Raw genomic sequence first — 24,492 nt, 5'->3', positions numbered from 1 at the left:
GAGTGCCAGGGACCCCAGAGTCCCTAGCCCTGCCATGCCCTGCCCTGAGCCCTGAGGGGCCATTCTGGTTAGCCTGAGTGGCCTGTTGCCACTGCCCAGAACTTCCAGGGAGGATTTTTCTGATCGCCCTGGAGCTTTCTCAGGGGACTTCTCTGCTCATGTCCCTCTGCACAGATCCTGTTATCCGATGATGGTAATAGCTTTGCTCATGGGGGAGAGGGGAGGTTTTCCTATTGTCCATGGTTCTTGGCTTACTTTTGGTGCAGTTTTCAGGTAGGAAAAAACCACTGACTGAAATTTTTCATTGGCCTTCTTGAGCATTACTCAGTTTGATGCAAACTTCAGGCTTTTTCTGGGGTGGGCATGTGGAAGCTGGATGGTCTGCCTCTTGTTCAGGTAACCATCTTGTCCAGAAGTCAGGAAATGGCATTTGAGCTGGGCCCCGAAGGGTGATTTCAATAAGTATAGCTAATAAAGGGAGGGCCTTGCAGGTATAGGGAGTCACATAAGGCAAAGGCTCAGAAATGGGACATGGCAGGGTCCCTTTCTTTAAAGGGCCTTGAATTCAAGAAAAGGGAGTTTGTATTTTATTCAGTTGGCAATGTCAAGTGAACATTTTTTTACTAGGGATATCTACTAGGAAGCTTAATCTGGTAGTATAGTGTGGGGCGTATTTGGAGGTGTAGTGGGGAGAGAAAGAGAGAGAGAGAGAGAGAGAGAGAGAGAGAGAGAGAGAGCAGCAGTGTGATCAGTCAGGAGACTTGTATTAATCTAGGGGAAATGTAAGGAGAGCTTTGAATTAAAGTTCTAGGGATGGGAACAGAAAGCAGAGGCTGGAGGTTGGATCACAGTTACAGAATAGTATCGATAGCTCCCATTTCTAGAGTACTTTAAGGTTCACAACACACTCTCCATACATTATATCATCTGATTCTTATAACAACCCGGATGGTGTGATTATTATCCTGTTTTACAGATGTTGAAACTGAGGCTGTAGAACTGAGTGACTTATTGGGTGTGCAAGGCAAAGGAGAAGGGAGGACCAAAGATGATCTTGTGGCTTTGAGGTTGGAGGATCTTTAATGCCCCCCTAAAGAGATAGAGGGTATTTTACTCTAGTGCTAATGAGAATCTACTGAAGACACTGAAGCAGACAAAAGACACAGCCAGACCTATGCATCCGGAAAATTATTTTGACATTTGGTATGATGGATAAGTTTGCGAGGGGAGAGACATTAACATTACCCCCCCTTTCCCCTTATGAAAAGAAAGAAGACAAAATGGGGGAAAGAAATCAATCCACAAGCATTTGTCAAACACTCCCTATTTATCAAGTTTCCCACAAAGTTTTACTCTGATGCCTTATCATGGTTTGGAGGTGATCCAGAGTTCTCCAAGGCAAGTGCCACAGGACTACGGACTATAGGTTCCTCCACTGAAAAGGCTTTGAATGTGCCTAAGCAACAGCCCAACCCTGATTTCTGAGGGTGGAGAGGCTCATCGCCAGTGGCTTGGACACTTGGTGGTGGTTTGTTGGCCTCAGCATTTATGAAAGAATGAAAAACACAAAATGGTCATGAGTCCCATGTAAGCATTCTCCCCCTTTGCAGGGATAGCAGGTGCTCTTTGAGAACAAAGGACGAGCAACAACAACCATGGTGGTGAGATGGTAGGAAAGGGGAGAACAGGTGCCAAGAATCAGGCAGCTTTCAGACCATCTATAAACTTCCATTTGACCATATCTACATTTGAGATTCTTGTCCAATGACCAACAAGTGGAAAGATTGCCAGAGAAGCTGAATCATATTCGTCTTGACATTCTTGCTCTAAGTGAAACCAGAAGACAGAGGTTGCAACTGGCTGGCTTACTCCAAGATTCTCTTTGGAGAGGCAAAAAAAAAAAAAAAGAGTCGGTGGAGTGGGTTCTATCACACCCCCAGAGGCAGCAAGAAACATGATTTTGTGTGATATTTGATCATTATGTATTGTAATACTAGTGAGGAGGAGTACTTACAAAAAGACCACTGAACATGATCGCAGTTTTTGTACCAACATTAATTGCTAAGGATGAAAAGGAAGAAAAATGATATGAAGAATTTAAGACCCTCTAAATTAAATCAATATACACTAAGATACTTGGTGATCTCATTAAAAAAGCAAGGAAAGGTGAGGATAGGGAGAAATATGTGGGAAAGTATGGTTCCGGATAAAGGAATAAGTGAAGCCAGAGAGTTATAGATTGCCAGAAAGTTCACATCTTCCTTTAAGAAAATAATTGGTAGTCACTGGACATGGTGAACATCAAATAGTATCATTAAATAACTCAAGTATGTTGTATTTTAACAGTCAGGAAAAGATGTTATCTCGTTAGGACATTCTGAGACTTGAATCACGGTGCTTGACTAGGAAATGCTAACTTTCATTAGTTGTCTCTCCCCCTTTTAAATTGTGAATTTCTAGTAATTGGCTCTCTGTGTACAGTCAGACCATTGGCTTGTCAGAGCTATGATCAGAACTAGAAAGAAAGCAAGAAAGAATAATAACAAGAAAACCACAGAGTACAATTGAAACCACTCTATCCAGAACACATAATTGACCTTCAAAATCAGAAATGAACAACAGAAATGACATTTGATATTAATTATAATAATTTTATAGAGAAGTCAAACCAATATAAATTAACGTCCATAACAAAGAGACCAAAAGATCCCAGAAGTGTCTTAGTAAACTTTTCTGACAATGGCCAGACAGAGAGGAAGCTACCAAAGGCAAAACCAGATATGTAGTAGCTTGTCTGTAAAATCTTATAAAGTGGGATGGGGGACACTTACTACTTCAGAACCTTCATCTATAAAACAGAGAAAATCACTGGAAGGTAAAACCAACTTAGAGCAAGCTTGGCAAAACATCCAACTAGGCAGAAGCATCCCAGGGATATTTAAGGATAAAATGGAAAAACCAAAAAAAAAGAAAGAGATTTGCAAAATTTATTATAACAAACTGCCTTTTCCATCATAGCCAGTGAAGTCCATACTTAGATGCTAACCACAGTTTCCAATGGGCTAATAGGAAAAGTAGAAATGGCACTGAAGAGAACAAAGAAAAGCAAAAGAAAGCAGCTGAAAAAGAAAGCAAAGAAAAACAGCTGAATTGAACAGAGTGTAGACAGAGGAGACTGTCCACACAGTTGTGAGGGCATTGAAAGATCAGTAGGAAGGGAAGATAACCAAAGGTGTAGAGAAAATCTTGGACCTTAATGCTGACAAAGGGTAACTGAGAGCATCAGGAACCACCAACCACCATGTTTCTACTCTTCCATTCACACGAGATCTTTATGAGAGTCATCTATACACTTGGATTGAGAGTGTCCTCAATGAGGGCATTCATAAGGAACAATCAGGCTTTTGTATGTGATGTTTGACAGTGGGCAACATCTTTAATATTTTACAACTAATGGTTGTTGTTGTTGTGAATGAGAAAGAAAAAGACAGTTTAAGACACCACTCTACTTACTGCTTGATGATGACGAGAAAAAATATTTGTTTTGGCAGACCAAAAGGCTGCTTTGCATCATCTTTTCATAAGGAGTCTCCCATCCGCACATCAAAATCATTCCAGATTCCTTGAAAGTCAAGGTAATAGAAATGATCCCGTTTAACAGCCCTCTGATCATAGACATCAAGTGAGGCATAAAACAGGGAGACACGCACTCACTGAAAGTGATGGGGAAGATTCAGCAGAGAGTCCGAGGTGAAGAAGGGTTTCTTGTGGCTCGTGGGCTCCTTCAGATGCCCTATGATATTGATCACATTAAGCTCCGGAACAATGAAGAGCCTCTTGAAGGAGATCTGTAATCATTCAGAGGAATTCGTTCTGATCATCCACAGAAGAACTAAGTGAGAGAAGAATTCTTATCGCTCAGATTACAGTATGCATTTGTGTGTACGCCCTGGCATGTATATCTGGGACAGGCAGTAGAAATGGATGGACAATGAGTGAGGGGACCCAGATTTGAAAAAGGAGAGGAGAGCAATGTGGATTTTCTTAAAGAAATCGAAAAGTTTTAATGACTTTAAGATTATGAAAGCCAAGGCCCATCTTTTTATTGCTAACTTTCTACTAGTATTGCTGTGAAGATGATCCTGAATGTAATAGTCTCTGAAATTAAAAGTGACTCATCTGTAAAGTGAGCTGGAGCAGGAAATGGCAAACCACTCCAGTATCTTTACCAGAAAAAACCCCAAATGGGGTCACAAAGAATGGGACACAACTAAATAACAACAAAAACAACAAAGTCACAATAGAGAGGAGCCTGGCGAATGTATAACCAATGAGGGATTGTATGACAGGAAGAGAAGGGTTAGTTACTTACAGGGGCAAGGGCTGACAGATGGACAGCCAAGATGTTCCTCTGGCAGCCTTACAATGTTAGGAGAAAGTGAGGAAGGCCTCCTGCTCGTTGGGTGGAGCCCCAGGGGCGACCATTCAGGAGGTCATGGCCCAGAGTCATACAGAATGGGCAAGCACGGATGTTTTGCTGTGCTCTGCATTGTTGGACAAAGCTTCCTGGTTGATGGAATCACAGACCCATTTGAGTATTTGAGAATGTGCCAGGTATTGTGCCAAGTGCTAGGAATACAAAGACAAAAATAAAACAATCTCTGCCCTCAAGGAGTTTCTACTCAAAAAATTAAATAAAATTCTTCATATACCTTCTTCAAAATTCTTCAATACCTTGTGACTATACAATAAAAATGTTTGATAGATAGTAAAGCTACCCAATAATGGCCTGAAGAATAGAAAGTACCTCCTAAAAAAGTATAACTAATTATGAGTGTGGATTTTATTTAAATTCTCATCGATTGTCACACTATAGTAATGAGTCAGAAGCACAGCGATGAGCATTTTTCTTTTTAGAAAAGTCATTCATTGAAGGCAGAGTTAGGGAGTCAGAATACATTCCTTAATTAATGTTTCATCTATTCCTCTACATCACTTCTTGACAAGATGACATAACACTGCAGTCTGTCCTCATTTTGCTCCCATTTCCAATAATTTTACATTTTTGACATGATATAGACTTGCTTGGAGTGGCTTTTGGAATTTCAGGGTCATGTCTTCTGGGCTTTGGTGTCTTGGCCCATGACTCAGTTTACCAGTGCTTAACACAGTACCTGGCACATAGCAGACACTCAAGACTATCACAAACTATAGCATGTTGAGCATTCATACACTACCTACTCCTTGGGTTATGGCAAAGCAAAATTTAGTAGAATTTAAAGAAGTGGTAGAAACATGCATCTTTCTTAATCCATTGACACAAATTGGATCTTTCTTTTTTTTTTTTTTAATTGGATCTTTCTTTACCCTATCTGGGCTTGAAAGTGATAGTCTTCCAGACTAAAATAATTCCAAATTTCATCCTTCTCTGTGGAAAAAATAAAGCAGAGATTTCGAAGAAAGAGCCTGGCTTGACTTGGCCTCATCCTTCCTTTATATCAGTCTGAGAGATGAGCAAAGCCTGGGGGAGCTAAAGAGAATGGGGGAAGCTAAACGGGCAATACTTCTCAGGGATTGGTTTGAAGTGGCATGTCTCCTTAGGACATCAGTTTGTAGATACAGCTACTGCTCAAGGAAAACCTAGATACTTCAGGAGGGAAGAAAGAACGGGATGCCAATGAATACAAGCTGGCTGAAAGTAAATTTCCCCAGGGTCAGCCTGGGGAACCAAGAATGGAATTTACTATGAAACTTACCAATGACATCACTATAGCCACATCCAGATTTTCAGATGAAAACTCCCACACCTCAAGATCCAAGAAAGCTGTGCGACTTTGGGCACATGTTTTGACCTCCCCAGCCCACAGTTTTCTTACCTGTCAAATGAGGATTTGGGACTAGAGGTAGATCCCTTCTACGAAAGCCATTCATCCAATCTCTTCTCTCCCAAAGCAGTAGGCAGAAGTCCTGCATATGGCATGGCACTGCTGTCCCTGAGACAGCACATCCAAACCAGCACCTGGCACGATATACTTTGCACATTATGCAATCACAGAGGGCATTGGGATCATAGATTTAGAACTGGGACCAGAAAGGACCATTGAGGAAGACTCCTGCAGTCTTACACATGAGCAAAGTGAGGAGTGACTTGCCTAAGGTCACATAGGTTAGTTAAAGGCAGGAAGTGACCTCAGCTCCTCTGATTCCAGGAACAGGAATCTTTTGATTGTACTGTACTACCTTGTTTGGAGGTAGAAGGGGCCTAACAGGTCATCTTGTCCAACCCATATCAACCCATTCTCTCAACAATGTTCCCCAGAAGTTATCATATAGCCTCTGCTGATTGCCAGCAAGAGGGGATACTTTAGTGCCAGAGGCAGCATATTCTGCTTTTGGATTGTTAGGAATTTTTTTTTCTTTATACTGAATCTCTCTCTCTCTCTCTCTCTCTCTCTCTCTCTCTCTGTCTCTCTCTCTGTCTCTCTGTCTCTCTCTCTCTCTCTTCTCTCTGTCTTTCTCTCATCTCTGTCTCTCCTCTCTCTTTCTCTGTCTCTGTCTCTCTGTCTCTCTCTCTCCTCTCTCTCTCTCTGTCTCTCTGTCTCTGTCTCTCTCCTCTCTGTCTCTCTGTCTCTGTCTCTCTGTCTCTCTCTCTCCTCTCTCTCTCTCTGTCTCTCTGTCTCTGTCTCTCTCCTCTCTGTCTCTCTGTCTCTGTCTCTCTGTCTCTGTCTCTCTCCTCTCTGTCTCTCTGTCTCTGTCTCTCTGTCTCTCTCTCTCCTCTCTGTCTCTCTGTCTCTGTCTCTCTCCTCTCTGTCTCTCTGTCTCTGTCTCTTTCCTCTCTCTGTTTCTTGCTCCTCTCTGTCTCTCTCTCTCCTCTCTCTCTCTCTCTCTCTCTCTCTCTCTCTCTCTCTCTCTGCTCTCTCTCTCTGTCTCTCTGTCTCTCTCTTCTCTCTGTCTTTCTCTCATCTCTGTCTCTCCTCTCTCTTTCTCTGTCTCTGTCTCTGTCTCTGTCTCTCTCTCTCTCTCTCTCTCTCTCTCTCTCTCCTCTCTCTCTCTCTGTCTCTCTGTCTCTGTCTCTCTCCTCTCTGTCTCTCTGTCTCTGTCTCTCTGTCTCTCTCTCTCCTCTCTCTTTGTCTCTCTCTGTCTCTCTCTCTGTCTCTCTCTGTGTCTCTGTCTCTCTCCTCTCTCTCTGTCTCTGTCTCTTTCCTCTCTGTCTCTTTCCTCTCTCTCTGTCTCTGTCTGTCTGTCTTTCTCCCCTTGTTGCTCCTAGATCTTCCCTTTGGGGCAAAATAGGGCAAATGGAATCCCTGTCCTCTCTAAGGTACTGAAGATAGCTCTTCTGCAGCCCGTACATCCTCCTTCACCTGTTTTTCATGGCATGTATTCTGTAGTCTTCCCCATCCTAGTTAGGTTCTCTATGGAACTCCTAAATGTGGTACCCAGAGCTGAAAATAGTACTACAGATGTGGCCTGATGAGGGCACAGGAGAACAGAACCATTAGCTCTCTCTCATGGGCCCTGGGCCTTTCTTAATGCGGCTCAGCAACATTAGCCTTGTTATTTATTTCTTTTTGCCTGTTATGTTGTTGGTCATGTAATCATCATGACCTGGGTTCTAATCCTGCCTCAGACATTTACTAGCTGGGTGACTCTGGCTGCATCACTTTAACCTCTCTTAGCCTCTCATCTGTAAAATGGATATAATAATATGGATAGCACTTTCCTCAAAGAGTTTTTGTAGAATCAAATGAGATCATAGATATTTACAAATAATTACATAAATATCACATTGATTCTTTTGTCACCCTGTTGACTCACAACGAGCCTGTAGTTACCCGAGATTCCCATAATTTTTTTACATAGGAATTATTGTAAAGTAATGCTCTATTCCTCAGGCTGAAGTATATTTTTTGAACTCAAGTGTAGAACTCTACATTTTTAAAATTAAATTTCATTTTTATTTTATTAGCCATGTCATCCTAGCCCATCAGGCTCTTTTCAGATCTTGCTTCCAGTCGGATTCAGTGTTAGCTATCTGTTTCTGCTTTGTGTCATCTGCAGATTTTATAAGCATAAAAAAGTGAGTTGGTTATAGCTTCTTCCAAGGCTTAGATAAAAATGCTGAATAGCACCAGGGCTAAGGACGAATCCCCAGAGCAATCCTCCAGAGACCTCCCTCCAGGCTGATATTGACCCATTCATTAGTGACTGTTGTTCAGGTCTAATTATTCAGCCGTATCTGAATTCACCCAATTGTGCTATCATCTAAACCATCTGTCTCCATTTTATCCACAAGTATAATATGAGAGACTTTGTCAAGCGCTTTGCTGAAACCCAGATATGCAGTAGCTCCACTGGTCTTCCAATCTACCAGTTACTCCATCAAAAAAGGAAATGAAGTTGGCAGAGCCAGGCTGCCTTTCAGTAATGATTGCTTCCCTTTCTCAGTGCTCAGAAACCATTCCTTTAAAAATATGTTCTAGAATAGTGTCCAGAATCAAAGGCTCATTCATAGTTTGCAATCGGGACAATTTTTGCCTTCCTCCAGTCCGAAGTCACTCATCCAAAATCTTTCGAAGCCACCAAGAGGGGCTCAGCAATCACACCGTGTTGCGTAGTTTGTCTAGGCTTGGTACGACTTGAATTCGTTTAGGGTGATGAGATTCTGTCTGTCCATTTCTTCACTTGCCTGGGGAATCTACTCCCTGATAAAATAAAACCATTTTTGCCTTCTCCTCCCTGGTCCCAAGATTATTTTCCTTGGAACAGGAAACATAAGCATAACCTGGCCTTTCCATCATTATTCACTATCATCATCCACTGAGCTTCAGTCACTCTCTTCATTGACTGTCTTCTTGTCCCCAAACAGACCAACTCCTCTCCCCTCCCCACTCTCCCCTCCCAAAGACGTCCCCAAATCCAGTGGTTTTTGTTGTCTGTAGCACCGATCTTCAGCCTTAGCCTGTTTGGGGCATTAGACATTATAAAACCATGCTGTTCTTTTGTCTGTCTCCTTACTTGCTTGCCTTTACTTTCATCTTTTGTGCCTATCTTTTAAAAAATTAAGTCGATTAATTGGCAGAGGACAAAAAGTGAGAATAGTCAGAGATGGAGGACCTGTAGGAAGACAAGGCCATGAGGATACTGCTGGTGGAACTGTGAGGTCATCTGAACATTCTGGACACCAGTTTGGAATTATGCAAGAAAAATGCCTTCACTGTCCATACCCTACTGCCATCTACTATTGGGAAAATGCCCCCGATGAATCAGAGACAGAAACAGAGGGCTAACATGGACCATGATATTTGTAGCAGCGTGTGCATGCACACGCGCACGTCTCTGTGTGTGTGCGCGCCTGTGATGGTGGTAGTAGTAGTACTAGTAGCAGCAGCAGCAAAGAACTGGAAAAAAAATAGGTGCCCATTGATTGGAGAATGGGACAAAAAACGACAACTATGGATATTACAGAATTTTATTATGCGGTAAGAAGCAGATTTGTGTGAACTGGCACAAAGCTAAATAAGCAGGATCAAGAGAATAATACACATAATGACTACAACAAGGTAAATGAAAAGATCTCTGAAAGGAAGTTGAACTCTGGGTAATTAGAAATTCACCAAAGGTCACAGAAAACGGATGATGAAACTGGCCACTTTGCCGTGCCAGATATGCTTTTTGTATATAGTCCTTTTGAACTCATTGAAGTAGGTATCATGAGCCTCATTCAACAGAAGAGGAAAACGAGGTTCTGAGCAATCATACAAGTGACTTGTCTGTGATCACATAGCTGCTAAGTGGCAGAAGCAGGACTCAAACACAGGCCTCTCAGCTCTCCTCCTCTAGGTTCAGCATTTCTGCATGCTGCGCTATCTGTCAGATAGAGGCTCTAAAATAAATTCAATAATCTCAGATGGCTTTTTTGTTCCATTTCTGGTGAGATGTTTTTGAGAAGTTCTTTACCAGCAGGTCAGTCAGAAAGCACTTATTAAGCACCTACTATATACTATATACTGTGCTAAGGGCTGGGGATACAAAGAAAGGTAAAAGATAGTCTATGCTCGTGAAGCGCCCCTTTGAGGGGGAGTCAAAAGGTAAACAGTTCCTTATAAACCAGCCATGCCCAAGGTAAGTATGAGATAATCGGTAGAGGAAAGCACAGAACACTGCACATACTTTGCTGCATACAGGCGTGTTGTGTTCTTACAGCCTGTCCCTATGGATGGCAGTAGAAGGGGTGCATATGGCTCATAGCAAATGGAGGTGTGTTGGCGGGATTGGTGACCTCTAAACCCTGACGAATCTTTGGTTGTCCACATTTATCACACCCTGACTTGTAGCTATTCCTGTCTAGATCCCCTTTCCCTTACTATGTTAAGAGCTTCTTTAGGGTGTGACTGTGGTCACATAACCTGCCCGAGCCTCTGTTTCCTCATCTCTGAAATGGGGATAATAATGCCGTTACACTTACCTCACAAGTCTTTGTGAGGCTCAAATGAGATGTGTGGTGCAGCCCTTAAAGTGATATAGTAAATGTCAACCATTGCTTTTGTTGGGATTCTCCTTCCTGAGGGCGAGAGTGTCTCTTACACATTTATATACATGGCTGGTATTCATTCATTCTGCACCTTCTTGGCGCAAGACCTCAGTGAATAGGGGTTAATGAATCAGAATGGACGGCTGGGGATGAAGACTGGGTTTGTGACGCTCCTTTATGTCAGTCTGGGACATAATCCATTCTCTCTGTTTGCCACCAATAGCTTTGCACCTCCGACAAACTGTGGGAGCAGATTGTGGCCTTGACGTGTGACACAGTCACCCGAGACATGAAAGCCTTGGCCAGGGACATTGGCTGGAGACAACTATTCTTTACCAACAAACTCCAACTTCAGCGGCAGATCAGGAAGAGGCGGCAAAAAAATGATGATAAGGAGGTGCCGGTGGAGACCTAGGCATCCCTGGGGCCCTGCCCCCTTTCCCCCACCCACCTACCCACTTCCCCACTGTTTGCCCGGGGTTTTCATCATTGTTTCATTCTTTGGGACTTTCCTGATTTGAGAACAGTGCATTGGGATTTTTTTTTTCTTTGCTGATCAGAGAAGTTTTAAGAAGGTGTTGAGTTTCCAAACAGAAACCTAATCAAAATCTGTTAGATGCTACCTAGCAATACCACGGAGTCAGTCAAACTATGGATTGAATCATGACCTCCGACTACACAGCAAAACATCAGAGATCCCCATCTCTTTCACTACATGGCAGAAAGTCTCTGAGATGAATCTTTCCCTTATCTCCCCATTCCATTAGCATAATGTGGTTCTAGTAGGCATAAATGAGCGATTCATTTGATAAGCCTTTTAAAAATAATTCATAAGATGACTTTTGGTAGCCTGGGAAGGGTCATTGACCATTCTGAATTTTTTTTCTTGCTCTTAAAGCCAGTCCTTGTGGGGAATGCTAAATATTCCCGGACAGAATACTGTAAATGGAAGCCAAAATAAACATCATGGGGTCTCTGCTTTCCTCTCTCCGCTTGACCCTCCCACCCCAATGCTGCTTCTACACATCTGTACTCTGACCCAGAGTTAGGTAAATGAGCTGATGTGTCTGTACACAAGAAGCACTCACTGAGTTGTCTCTAGGCTGATAGGTAGTTACTTCCTTAAGTCACTTTGGATGATGTAAAGTCACCCTGATGGTCACTTTGAGTGTCTGTCTGAGTGTGGATGGGTGTATAAGGGAGGGAGAGAGGAATAACCCTGAAAGATAAAAAGCCAGTTTTTGGCAGGAGATGGGGAAAAGTGTGACCCGCCTTTAGACCCAAACAATAACATAAATGTGCTGTGTAAACATTTAAATGATTCAAAATGCAAACACACAACTGTAAATACAGACTGAACCAACTATCCATCTGAAATGTTAACAGCAAAAGGTTTCATTTGTAATGTTTCCTCTTCTAAATAGCAATTGTGAGGTTTTGTCATGCATAATAATGATGCACCTGGATACCTAGAAAATGTGAAAGTATGCAAAATCACTCTGAAAAGACAAAAATGAAGAAATCTGTCTGGTTTTTAAATACATTCAATTTTCTTCCTTATTAATTATTTGTGGTGCTTTATTTTTTAGCAATATTTAACTTTCTTTACAGAAAGTGCATCTGAAGACATCCTACATCTGGTGATATGCAATGTCCTCTCTTACTGGTATAAATTAAGCTTTAAAATTATAGATATTTTTGTGTAATTCTGAGTGTCAGGGAAATCCCATAGCTGCTGGCTTCAGGAATTATTATCATCGAGGACTGAAAGAGAGAAAAGTGGTGATAGCTTGTGAAAGTCTTTGGAGTTTTTGCCACAGTGCTCTGTGTTCCTTCCGCCATCATCACCATTTTTTTTGCCCAAGTATAAACAGGGTCATGAAATCTGGATCTCTAGGGTCATGAAATCTGGATCTCTATCAGGTACCTGCTTGGCAGCATTTCCAGCCTCATCCTTTAAAGGGTAGAAGAATGGTTGGGGATGGGGGTGGGCCAGGGCAGCAATGCTACTGAAATCTCTAACTTGATTCTATTAGGAAGTTTTTACTTATTACTAAGAACGGACTCACATAAGAATGTAGAATGATAGAAATGACCTTGTAAAATATGTAACTCTTGGCAAATGACTCTTACTTTGGCTTTTTGTCTCCAAAGTCTCATGTCATGGAATTCATTTCAAAACTCAATTACCATTTGGGTTTAAAGTGAGATAGCTGTACTGTCTATCTATGACCTTTTGTTCTTCCAGATGAATTTTGTTGTTATTTTTTCTAGCTCTACAAAATAATTTTTTGGAAGTTTGATTGGTATAGCACTAAATAAGTAAATTAATCTAGGCAGAATTGTCATTTTTATTATATTGGCTTAGCCTACCCATGAGCAGTCGATATTTTTCCAATTGTTTAGATCATGAAGGGTTGGACATGACTGAAACAACTGAAGAAAATGTATCAATATTTACCATATTAGAAATTTAAAGTCTTAGTATTATTATGAAAATGGTTTTATTCTCATGGACCCCTGAGAAGATCTAGGGGCACCCCCGTGGGTACTTGGACCCCACTTTGAGAAGGCCTGGTATAGGGAACTCTCCCTACTAAGGCAAGGCAGCTTCATCTCAGGAATGTAAAGTCTTAGACAGCTATCTAGAGGATTGAGAGTTAAATGGCTTGACTAGTCGGTATATGTCAGTTGCGCCGAGGTCTTCCTAGACAGCGCTCTATTTGCTTTACTGTGTTTCCTCTTTATCATTAAATTTAAAAAGTTGGATGACTTTATGTAGGTAGGTCAATGAGGTTGTGTTGTCCAGAATTTGTGATTTTGTTGCTGAAATATTTGCACAAGAAAGGTAGGATTGTTGAATTGGAGCAGAAGGCAATGGTGCTGCTGGCTTTGGCTAGCCTTCTTAATCTTGTCCTTAGGTTCATCTGCCTTCCAATCAAGGAGCATCATAGAAGCTGAAGGAAGGGTCCATCCATAAAATTCCTGTGAAATTGTGTTAGATACAGTCCATAATATAGTTTTGGGGGTATACAGTTTGATGATCAGGAGTTAAAAGGAATTTTCTAATCCTAAGGTTTGGGCTGGGAACCTCAGGTCAGCACTCTGGAGAACGGATATCAAAGGAATCTCTGCCCAGGGCATTCTGGTGGCTTTTATAGACTGCCTGGCTGGGTGGATTGTAGAGGCTTATAGCCCTCAGCTCCCTACAATTATACAAAGACACAATGAACTTCTCTTAAGAAGAGAAATTTTATTTCATAGTTATATCTAAAAAAAATCAGAGACAAATTATAAAATAAACAATATAAACATACGGCAAGCCCCCGACCCCCAATAATAGTCTTCTGAGCACTTAAAATCATTGAATGTATTCAGCAGGAAGCATCATATGTGTATGCTCTACTTAATTTTTATGGCATTCTCATTAAATCATATACATGTGAATACATATTTGAAAGAGCAATACTGTCAGCAAATTTCATCTTTTATTAAGCAAAAATATTCTAACAATTTGATAGAAATAATTATTCCCATACAGATATTTACTCAATGAACAACTATAACACATTGGACCTGAACAATCTGACCTTCAAAGTAGAGGAAGCACAGGCAGTTAGGGAAAAAAAATGTATGCTTCATACTTCCTCTGGGTGATACAAAGCCAATGATATATGCATCATAATGCATTAGCTGTAGCACCAGTGATACAGTCGGCAATATCATCCCTTGGTTTATTTGGTTTCATCAGAAAATTTAAGTAATGTCCTAAAATGATTACAGTAGTTTTTCCATGCTCTTGGTTATATTTCTAACTCTATATTAACTATACAGAAAAGGCTCTAATACTTAGGTCACTTTGCTTTTAACAGTGACAAAACTAGTAACTCTTAACAAGCATTGAACTGAATAGAGCATGACATGCAATCTATTTTCTATAGATTGATTATTAGCCAGTGAAGTGCCTTGGTTTCTCCTTTTCATCGACTGTATCTCTCTTTTTCATTTCACTGTTTAACCCTTTTTACCAGAGAGAGGAGCAAGAAAAAATGGAAATGAGAGAAATAAGTCCATTTTATTACCTGCTAACAGTGCTAGTGAAAGGTTCGGTAGAAGAGAAGATTGAAGCTATTGGCTAAAATTAGATTTGGTTATTTAAATACACACACACATATATAGATATACATATATAAGTATATATATACATACAGAAATATATATGTATATATACATATGTACACATAAATATGTATTTATATGTGTATATACACATGCACACACGCACACACACACACACACATATATTCTCGGAGCTATTTCTGTCTTACATTACCATGAATGAGCAAGATTTAGGTACCTTAGACACATTTCACTCTGTGTTCTTAGGCTCTGAGGAACTGATATAATTTTGTAATGGGAAACATTTTAGTAGAAATATCATACAGTTCTAAGCTATGCATAAATGATTAAGGCAGCCGGAAATTTCCAAAATCTTTTTTGGAGCATTCTGCAATCTGACAAAGATTTGACTTAGAAAAATGGATTATTGAGGGCAGTGTGGTATATAGGACAGCAGGCACTGGAGTGGGAGTCAGGAGATCTCACATCTAGTCCCAGTTTTGCTCTTAATTAGTTGTGTGGCTTTGATTAAGCCACCTATCTATCCTCTCTGGATCTCAGTTTCCTTACTTATCAAATAAGAGAGTTGCATTAGATGAGTGTTTGCCAAACTATTTTGATCACGGAACAATTTGCTTTGAAATGAACCCATAAGCACCATCTAAAAGCAGGATGATGGAACCATCCTTTCAAACACACAATTATTGGTAAATGAGTGGGTCTTAGTTGGACTTATTTTCTCTTTATAATATAGTGTTTTGGACCACATGTGGTCTTGAGGCTGCAGGTTCCCCACCCTTACTCTAGAATAATGGGGGCTTAGGGAGATTTTAGCACAAAAAAGGAGACTAATCCAATTTTCATACCCTCTCACACCCCAAATGTCATACATGGTATCATATTGAGTATTTTAAAGAGAAAATATCACTAAAATTCAAGTTTTCTCATGGGACCTCTGTTTATATTGTGTGCAACCAACACCAGGGATTCGCATAAGATAGTTTAAAGCTTCTGGACTGGGTGGCTGGCAAGGCATCTTGTAGCTTTACAGTTGGATGACGCAGGGAGAGCCTAATCCAATGTCATAGATAGCAGCTCTTGTTCAGAAGCCTGTCAACAGAACTACTTACAAAACTGTTGGGAATACAAGTAAATGGATTATCTGCTTGGTAATGGGAATCACCAGAATGAAGAGCTGGTTGCTTAAAAGGGGCACACATATATAACTTTTCAGTTTATCATTGCATGTCAGTATTTTTTCAAAGATAACGGTTTAGCTTCACAACAGTCCTTTTGGTATGGTCATAAGAGACTCTACATTTTATATACAAGGAAACCGTGACACTGGTTGCCCTACCCATCTAGCCCGCACATCCTCCCCCACTCCCAGCTTTTATTTACCCAAAGTTTTGCCCTTAAATCTGAGACAGGCATCATCAGAATCAAAGTGCCTAAAATGCAAATAGCCCTTGGTTCACTAATTGCCTATGACTACTGAAAATGTATCAAGATCATTTTTTTGTGAATGATAATATTATAATCTTCAGAATTTCTTGAGAAAAATATAAATTGCATTCATTTCTTTATTGTAGAAACACTTTTAAGTTGTATAAAACTACTTGAATCTTGAGCATATGCCAGTTTTATTTTACATTGATACATTAGCAATTCTCTACAGGTAAGAGTTGGTTCAGAAATCTAGCCGCAGTCTTGTGCTTACAGACCAATTTATCAGCCTGCTTATGGTAAGTAGTCTGATAAATTTTTCTTCTTTTTTTTTCCCCAGCTCACAAAGGAAGTGATTGTAAAGAGGTTTAAAAAAAAAAACCTTTCTTTCTCTCTCTTTTTTAAAAAAGCGAGCTCTGAGGGCCCTATGTGCAACAAGATATTTGCTTTTATGAGGATGTTTCTGGAATTCTTGAATAGCCCAGCTTTGATGTATTATGTCATCTGTATAAACTCAGCTGGCATTCAGAGTAGTGCCCCAAATGAGATACCTTTGTTTTTTAGGCCAGCAGCGGGGTGCTGAGAGCTCCATTTCAAATGGCGCTAAACATGTGTGCCTTCTATGTATTTTTTTCTTGGTTGTTCCTTTGGTCGGATACAAGGTTGGATGAGTAAAAAGAGCATTCCCACCATGTAAAGCAAGCCGCATATGTAGAAGGAAAAATCATATTTTTGGGTGATGTCGTAGATCCATCCTGCAAGAACAAGAAAATGGGGAGAATCAGTGTAGAAAAACCAATCCAAGTAGTCTTTTTCATGGTCTTCTGCTATCCCTCTTTATATGTTTATTTCATTTAATGCAAAAAGTATTATGTAAGCATTGGAAGTGGCAGGCAAAATCATTTTACTTGGTAATGTTCCAACAAGACTGTATAAATATTTCCTTCATTGGTCATTCTTTCATCTCTGCTTTTAATTCTAACGGTTGATTCTGGGCTTTTGTCCTTAAATCATAGAGGTTCACAGGCAGACTACAATTAGAACCATAGGACTGAGTTGTATGCAAGTTATTTTATTTCTGAAAAGAATTTGAGCATTTAAATGTTGAGCATTAAGTTCTTCCATTTCAACAAGTGCTTTAATAATAATTAACATTTATGTAGTCCTTTAAAAGGTTTGCAAAAACACATTAAATAGATCTCATTTTACGCTCAAAACCACACTTTGATTTGATGCTGTTATTATCCCCATGCTACATATGAAGAAACTGAGGCAGACAGCGTGACTTGCCTAGGATCACATGGCTAGTAAGAGTCTAAGACTGAATTTGAACTTCGGTGTTCCTGATTCCAAGTCTGAAGATCTATCCACTAGCTGCCTTGATGAGAGATGAGGTTATAATTAAGTACTTTAAAATGTAATTTCCTATTCCAATTTCAAAATATGAAAATGTATAAAATGAAGACAAAATAAATAAAATAAAGACTAAATGCATAAAAATTGATTTAAAAATTTAAGCTATGGAGCCATACTTATAAGAAATTGTTCTAGTCAAATAACTTCGATTTCTTGGGAAATCCCTTTTTTTGTCACCTGTAAAAAGTTCCACCAGAGATTGCGTCCTACCTGGCTCATATCAGAAGTTCAGAACATCTTCAAAATAAACACACCTTCCCATTCCCCATCCTACCATGTTACTTGTATTCTCTTTTCATGTGAAACCACCATAAAAAGGAGAGAAAGTCATTTTCCTGGTGAACAAAATAACTCTTGGGACAAATACAATATAATAATAACAAATACAACAAAAACAGCATTTCACATTTCTATAGAATCTACTTTATAATAACTCTCAGGAAACATCATTATCCCTTTTTTTATGGATGAGGAGTAGGACACTCTGGAAGATTTCAAATGACTTCTCTAGGGTCACACAGCTAGTAATTATCTGAAACAGCATTCAAACTCAGGTCTCAAGTATCCAACACTCACAGAGCCCAAATATTACAAATATTTTTTTTAAAATATTACAAATATTACTGCGGGTGCAGGGGAGACCCTAAATTCAAAGAACACGTTATCCTGCAGGTCTATTCCCAGAACTCTTAGGACCCCGACCTCTGCTTTCAGACCCTGCCTTTATAGTCCGTCTTAGTGTTCAGTCCTTCACACATTGGGTAATGCAGGGCAGGAGGGACAGTATTTCTGGGCAGTTTTTGACCTTGTGTCCATGATGAAATGGCTCACTTCCACAGGCAAAGCTTCTAAGAACCAACATACTGAACAAATCTTTCCAGCACTGCTCTCCCGAGATATGATCTCAACACCAACTCCTTGCACCAGACCCAGACTTGCCTCCCAACTGGCTTGTATCAGAGTTCAGAACATCTTCAAAATAAACACCACCCTCACCCCATCCGACCATGTTAATTGTACTCTTTTTTCAAGTGAAACCACCATGAAAAGGAGGGGAACTTGTTTTCCTGGTGAACAAAATAATCAGGCAATTGTCTTCTTGAAAAATAGCCTAAGAGTTGAAAAAAAATACTATTTGGTATTTAGTTTTTATGTGTAGACTCTTGTCCAGTTCAATCTGACTTCTGAGTTTTGCATTATTTTGTACATTTTTGAAAGAAGTGAGCCGAGTATGTTTTGTTGGACTGGCTACATGAGGATGCCTGGAAATGCTAGAGTCAAATTGGTCCTAAAGTTCCCAGAGCTAAATGGTGCTGCTGAGACCAGTAGCCAGGGTTTGGTTTTTTGTTGTTTTTTTTTTTTGGAATTGGGAGTATGGTTTTGTTCTCAAGTTTTCATAGTGAGGTTGTGTCTTTCCAAAGTCTTAAAAAACCACTGAAGCTAAGCATTTGTTATCAGTCTGAGTCTTTTTGGGGGGAAAAAAGAAATAAATTCATTTTCCTGGTTTAATTTTTCTCCCAATTCATCCATGGTTGTTATTCTCTCTAGCAAGCTGAGGCTAGTCGCAAAGCATGAGCCAGTTGTGATTTCTAGTTGGCATGTGGTACAGTTGTGTGTCTCCTGCCTTGCCTCTGTCCCTCACTGGCACAGTGCCAGAGATGCCACCAACTCTAATAGCACTGTGATCATCAGGCTTCATTTTTCTTCCTTCCTTTTCCTGAAGTTCTGATTCATGTAAGGTGGCCTGACACTAAAATTGAAAATAAATAGTCATTAAGCATTATGAAGTACCTACTATGGGTCAGGTACCGGGGATACAGGGAAAGGCATAAAGCAATCCTGCCCTAAAGGAACTTACAATCTAGCTTGTTTCTTGGTATATGTGTGCAGATACACTTGCTAGCTATGTGACCCTGGGCAAGTCACTTAACCCTGTTTGCCTTGGTTTCCTCATCTGTAAAATGAGCTGGAGAAGGAAATGGCAACCCCCCCTCCAGTATATTTGCCAAGAAAACCCCAAATGGGCTCATGAAGAGTCAGACAAGACTGAACAACAATAACTATCCATTTCTAGAAGATGCCTCTGCCACAGAGAATGACAATAAAGAAGTCCAGTTTTTAGGGATTATTAAAAGTTTTTTTTAAAAGTCTCAGTCCAACCCATCCATACCTGAACTAGCATCTTCTACAAAATATCCTATGAAGAACAATTAATGATAGTAATACCCCATAATCCATCCAACCTCCCATCCATCTTCTTAGGCAGCTTATTTCATTTTTAAATAGTCTCATTATCAGGATTATTTGGAAACTCTAATTATTACATCAAGCTTAAATGTATTATGTGTATTATTTGGATGGTTTATCACATCATGCTTAAATCTGACTTCTTGCAACTTCTCCCCATAGTTCTCAGTTCTACTCTCTGAGGCCAGACAATAAGTCTACTTCCTTTTTCATATGACAGTCCTTCAAATACTTGAGGATAATTATCACGTCCCCTTAAATCTTCTCTTCCACCAAGGCAATGTCTTCACCAGATTCTCATTTGGCATGATATCAAGACTCTCTACCATCTTGGTTGTCTTCCTTGAGATACTCTTCAGTAACAATGTCCTTCCTAAACTACAGCATCTGAAATTGGATCTAATACTCCAAATATGGTCTAATTAGGCCAGAGTAAAGTGGGACTCTCATTTTCCTAGTTAAGGACACAATGCCTCTCTTAGTGCAATTTAATATTCCATTACCTAAAAGTCTGCTTTGTCATAATGCTGACTCATATCCAGTTTTTAGTGCACTAAAACACCCAGTTCTTCATTAGGTGAATTGTAGCCCAGACACATAGGATCATAAATTTAGAGCTGGAAGGGTCCTTGGAGGCTGTCATCTTGAACATAAGGCGTAAGACTTTACACTTATGACTTAAATTTCTATAAAATTATTCTATAACATTATTACTCTTGGCCTCCATATTCTAAAGCCTGTCAGTATCTTTTAGGATCCTGACCCTGTCATCCAATATGGAAGCTATACCTCCCAGCTTCATGCCACCTGCAAATTTAAAAAGCAGCCAAAAAAATGAAATCAATGCAACTAGAATCAGAAGAAAAGATACAGATTGGGAGGAGGATTCTTTGCATTGAATATCTCTGATAAAAGTCAGATGTCTAAAACTTTTGAGAGTTGATGTGAATATGTAAGACTGAGACATTGGTGTCTGCACTAAGTTTGGCATCAATATGGTGAGCCCTTGGGAGTGGAGGCAGACAGGAGAAAGAATACTTGATATGGAATCAGACTAACAATTCAAGTCCCTGGGTCTGTGATTTATTACCTGTGTGACCTTAGACTAGTTGGTTAAACTCTCTCAACCTCAGTTTCTTCATCTCTAATATAAGGGAAATGGACTAGATGATCTCTGAGCTCCCTTCCAGCGTGCATTTAGGGTTAGTCTATGATTCTACAAACACATAATTTCCCACCTACCAAGCTCGCCAAGATGCCAAAAGATAAGAAAACCCAATTGGAGGGGCTTTTGGAAAGGCAAGAATGTGAATTTACTGTAGACAAAGCTGTAAATTGTGCAAAGAAAATCATCAAATTGTTTATACTCTGATCCAGAGAGCCCACTACTGGGACTATATGCCCTCAGGAAATTTATTCACAGCAAGAAAAAACTGAGATGTACAAAAATGCTCATAGCAGCATCATTTGTAATAAGGAAAATCTGGAAACCTGATATATACCCCATGATTAGGGAATGGTTGAACAAACTTTGGTATATGACTGTTATGGAATACCTGCACTGAAGGCATGATTAGTATGAAGAATTCAGAGAGAGGCTAAAGACTCTATGGGGACCTTCAACAACACAACTCCCAAACTAAATCTTTAAAAATCAATCAGACATAAAGAATCCCAGCCCCATTTTCCCAGCCAAAATCTCAGGATGTTAAGAGCTGGAAGGCAACTTGGAGACCATTTTTGTCAAATTCTTCATCTCACAGATGATGTCAACTAGATCCAGAGCTCAAGGGACTTACCTAAAGTCACTCAGCAATTTAGTGATGCAGTTGGAACTAGAACCTGGGTTCTGTGCCCTTTGCACAGTACCTGACACATAGTAGGTGCTTAATAAATATTTGTTCCCTTCCCTTATTTCCACTATACCAGACTCTTTCAGTCTTTTCATCCCAACTTGCCAGTATTTCCTGAAGCTACTGAAGAAGGCTGATCAATCATCTTGGAGCCCAGTTACCCATGAAACCAGGGTCGGGGTCCCTAGAAGGTGTTAGCCTTTGACTTAACACATTCCTCCCTTTTCTCTTACATGGCCTTCAGCATTCAATGGCTAACATGTATGACCTGGCTGTTTGTAGGACTCTCAGGTTGTCCCTTCAGTTCCCTACTGGGCTGATGTCATTGGTGGGGTTTGCAAGAAGAAGTGGTCATTGGCCATCATAGAGAAGGAAACCAACCTGTCCTTGCAGGAAGACTCCCGTGATGACCACATCTTTTCTCCTCTCGTCTGAAGCAGACACTTTGTCCCTGTATGTATAGTCACACCATTACATGAGTCCCTCAGGAGTAGAGATCCCAAGGGGCTGTGTGCATTCACTCACCAAGCCCAAGGCTCTGGAGGACTTTATCGTTAATAATCTGAGAAGCACTTGTCAGACCATCACCAAACTAGATCTTTGAGGGGCATGGCATCTTGGGCCACAAGGTGCTGACACAACTAGTCAGTGGCTCGTAGGAGCCTTGGGTAGAGACTCTGAAGGAGACAAACTAGAAACATCTCAATTTACATATGAGGAAACTGAGGTAAAGAGGGTTAAGTGACTTGCCCAGGATCACACAGCTAGTAAGTAATGAAGGCTGGAATTGAACTCAAGAAGATGAGTCCTCCTGACTCCAGGCCCACCCCTCTATCCACTGTGCCACCTAGCAGCCCTAGCTTTTTAGCCTGTTCAAGTTTGTGAGTCCCTTTTGGCCTTGACCTCATCAAAATGTCCTACTTCCTCTTGGCCTAAATTATGTTCCCGTCTCCCCAGATTCAGGTGTTTGTTCCATCCTTTCAACTTGTTAGTTGTTTCTAAGGGGTGAGAACTTGACGCCTATCATCTATCCGCAGAGTAACAATAAACAAGATGACATTCTATATTGAACATGGGCACCTTGAATGTACGGTGGCTTGTTCAATGCCTTGTCTAACTTTTAACAAAAAATGACATGTTCTGGGACTTCCTGGGCCAATTTTTCATAATCAGTTTGAATGATATCTTAGTTGCTTGCCCTGAGTAATTGTAGACAACATACCTCAAGGACTAAATGAATATATACAGGAGGTCATACTGCAAGAACTCACTAGGTGGCAGTCAAGAGTCAAGAGGTACCATACAGCTAACAATCTGGGTGGATGAAGCCAGAGATTCAGGTAGAGATAAATTTCATCTAGGGAAGGGGGAGGGAGGTATAGAATATGCAAGGAAGCAGCTAGTCCAGGGGTGGAGAACCTGTATCCTCAAGGCCTCATGTGGTGCAGGTTCCCCATCCCTGAGCTAGGCTAATATACCAAGGATGAGCAAGAGGTATTTTCAGCAGGGTGTGCTGAAAAGAGTGCTGATTTTGGAATTAAATCCAAGCTATACCAATAATTACCTATATGGCCTTGGGTAAATCACCGCACCTCCTTGGACTTTAATTTTCTTATCTATAAAATGAACGAGTTCTCCTCAATGACCTCTACGGATTCTTCCAATATATACCACTTCCAGCCATGATTTACTTTATATTTCCCCTCACCCAATCCCCAAATTCTCAACAAATGCTCCTCTCCCTACATCCTTTTCCAGCTCTGAAACCATAATTGAAACATTGCTTCCATTGCTACTGGAAAGGATGTGTCAGTCTGCCCCCTTATGACTCTACCCACCATCCCTGAAACTTTTCACACCAAATGTTCACTGTAGCCACCATTCCCCCACCCATATGTATTGTTTCCTCTTTTAGAATATAAGCTCCTTGAGGGCAGATACTGTGTTCACTTTTGTGTTTAAATTCTCAGCATTTGGAACTATGTGCTTAGCACATAGCAGGGGTTTAATCAATGCTTCATTCATTCACTTGAGGACAAGTGGACTGGACTATGGGTGGCCTGGTTCTGGAATATGCCCAAACATTTCCTGTCCAGTTCCAGTCCAAGCAACCCCATGGAAACTTGTCAGAGAGCCTATTTTAGGTCATGTGTGATTAAGGGACTGGTACTGCATGATGACAAAAAATCTCCCAATTGGCTGCAGAGCCTAAAGAATTCACAACTCATGGATTGCTGAGTGAGTACGCTTACAAAAGAGACAACCTGCCTATCTCTCATGCTCCTTCATTCACTTGTTATTCCATCCTTGAATCTAAGACAGGGAAAAATAGGTCTCCTTAATGGGAACCACTCACAAGTGTCCAGGTCATAGTCAAGGTGGGATCAAGGATAGGTAGGGACAGGTTTTGAATGAAAACCACAGGATACCAATAGTAGGCATCAGTATATAGGGTTGAACAACAGCAGAGGTAAATTTTGTTTCTCTGACCATTAGAGGCCATAGTGAGTAGGCTGTGGGCCAGAGCCACCAGGGATTTAAAGGCTCACTTGCCCATGGAACTTTATGGGGGCCTGAAATTCATCTGTTCTCATTATTCTAAACAATATAACTACTCTGTCTGTAGAGTTTAATTAAGGCCAACAAAGATATAGCCGACAACCCTGGATAGTACTAAGCTGGGAAAATATGCCATGAGCCTCCAATAAATGGAATTCCCAAGTCATGCACCGAGCAGATGGCGCCCTGGAAATTTAGCGGCATTCTGCAGTTCCATAGTTGCAAGTACATTAAGAGGTTCTTGGGTTTGCCCAATATGACTAATGGTTCATTCTACAATTCTTAATACAGAAGATTTCCCTGACAGGTTGACTATGGCAG

The 24,492-nt window shown here is 40.5% G+C and overlaps 2 protein-coding genes across 2 annotated transcripts in view; one reads left to right on the top strand and one right to left on the bottom strand.

Moving 5' to 3' along the window:
- FBXO36 (F-box protein 36) overlaps positions 1-12,095 on the top strand; it is a 37,241-nt gene extending 25,146 nt beyond the window's left edge. The window contains exon 4 of the mRNA XM_036755701.1: positions 10,755-12,095. Within this exon, the coding sequence (XP_036611596.1) occupies positions 10,755-10,946 (192 nt within the window). The 3' untranslated portion in view covers positions 10,947-12,095. The remainder of the gene's footprint in view (positions 1-10,754) is intronic.
- A 4,505-nt stretch (positions 12,096-16,600) lies between these two features.
- Positions 16,601-24,492, bottom strand: part of SLC16A14 (solute carrier family 16 member 14) — a 31,598-nt gene continuing 23,706 nt past the window's right edge. The window contains exon 4 of the mRNA XM_036757239.1: positions 16,601-16,851. Coding sequence (XP_036613134.1) covers positions 16,700-16,851 — 152 coding nt within the window. The 3' untranslated portion in view covers positions 16,601-16,699. The remainder of the gene's footprint in view (positions 16,852-24,492) is intronic.

This window comes from Trichosurus vulpecula, chromosome 4 (assembly GCF_011100635.1).
Source record: "Trichosurus vulpecula isolate mTriVul1 chromosome 4, mTriVul1.pri, whole genome shotgun sequence".
In the NCBI taxonomy this organism is placed as follows: domain Eukaryota; kingdom Metazoa; phylum Chordata; class Mammalia; order Diprotodontia; family Phalangeridae; genus Trichosurus; species Trichosurus vulpecula.
This window is presented reverse-complemented; position numbering and strand designations above follow the sequence as displayed.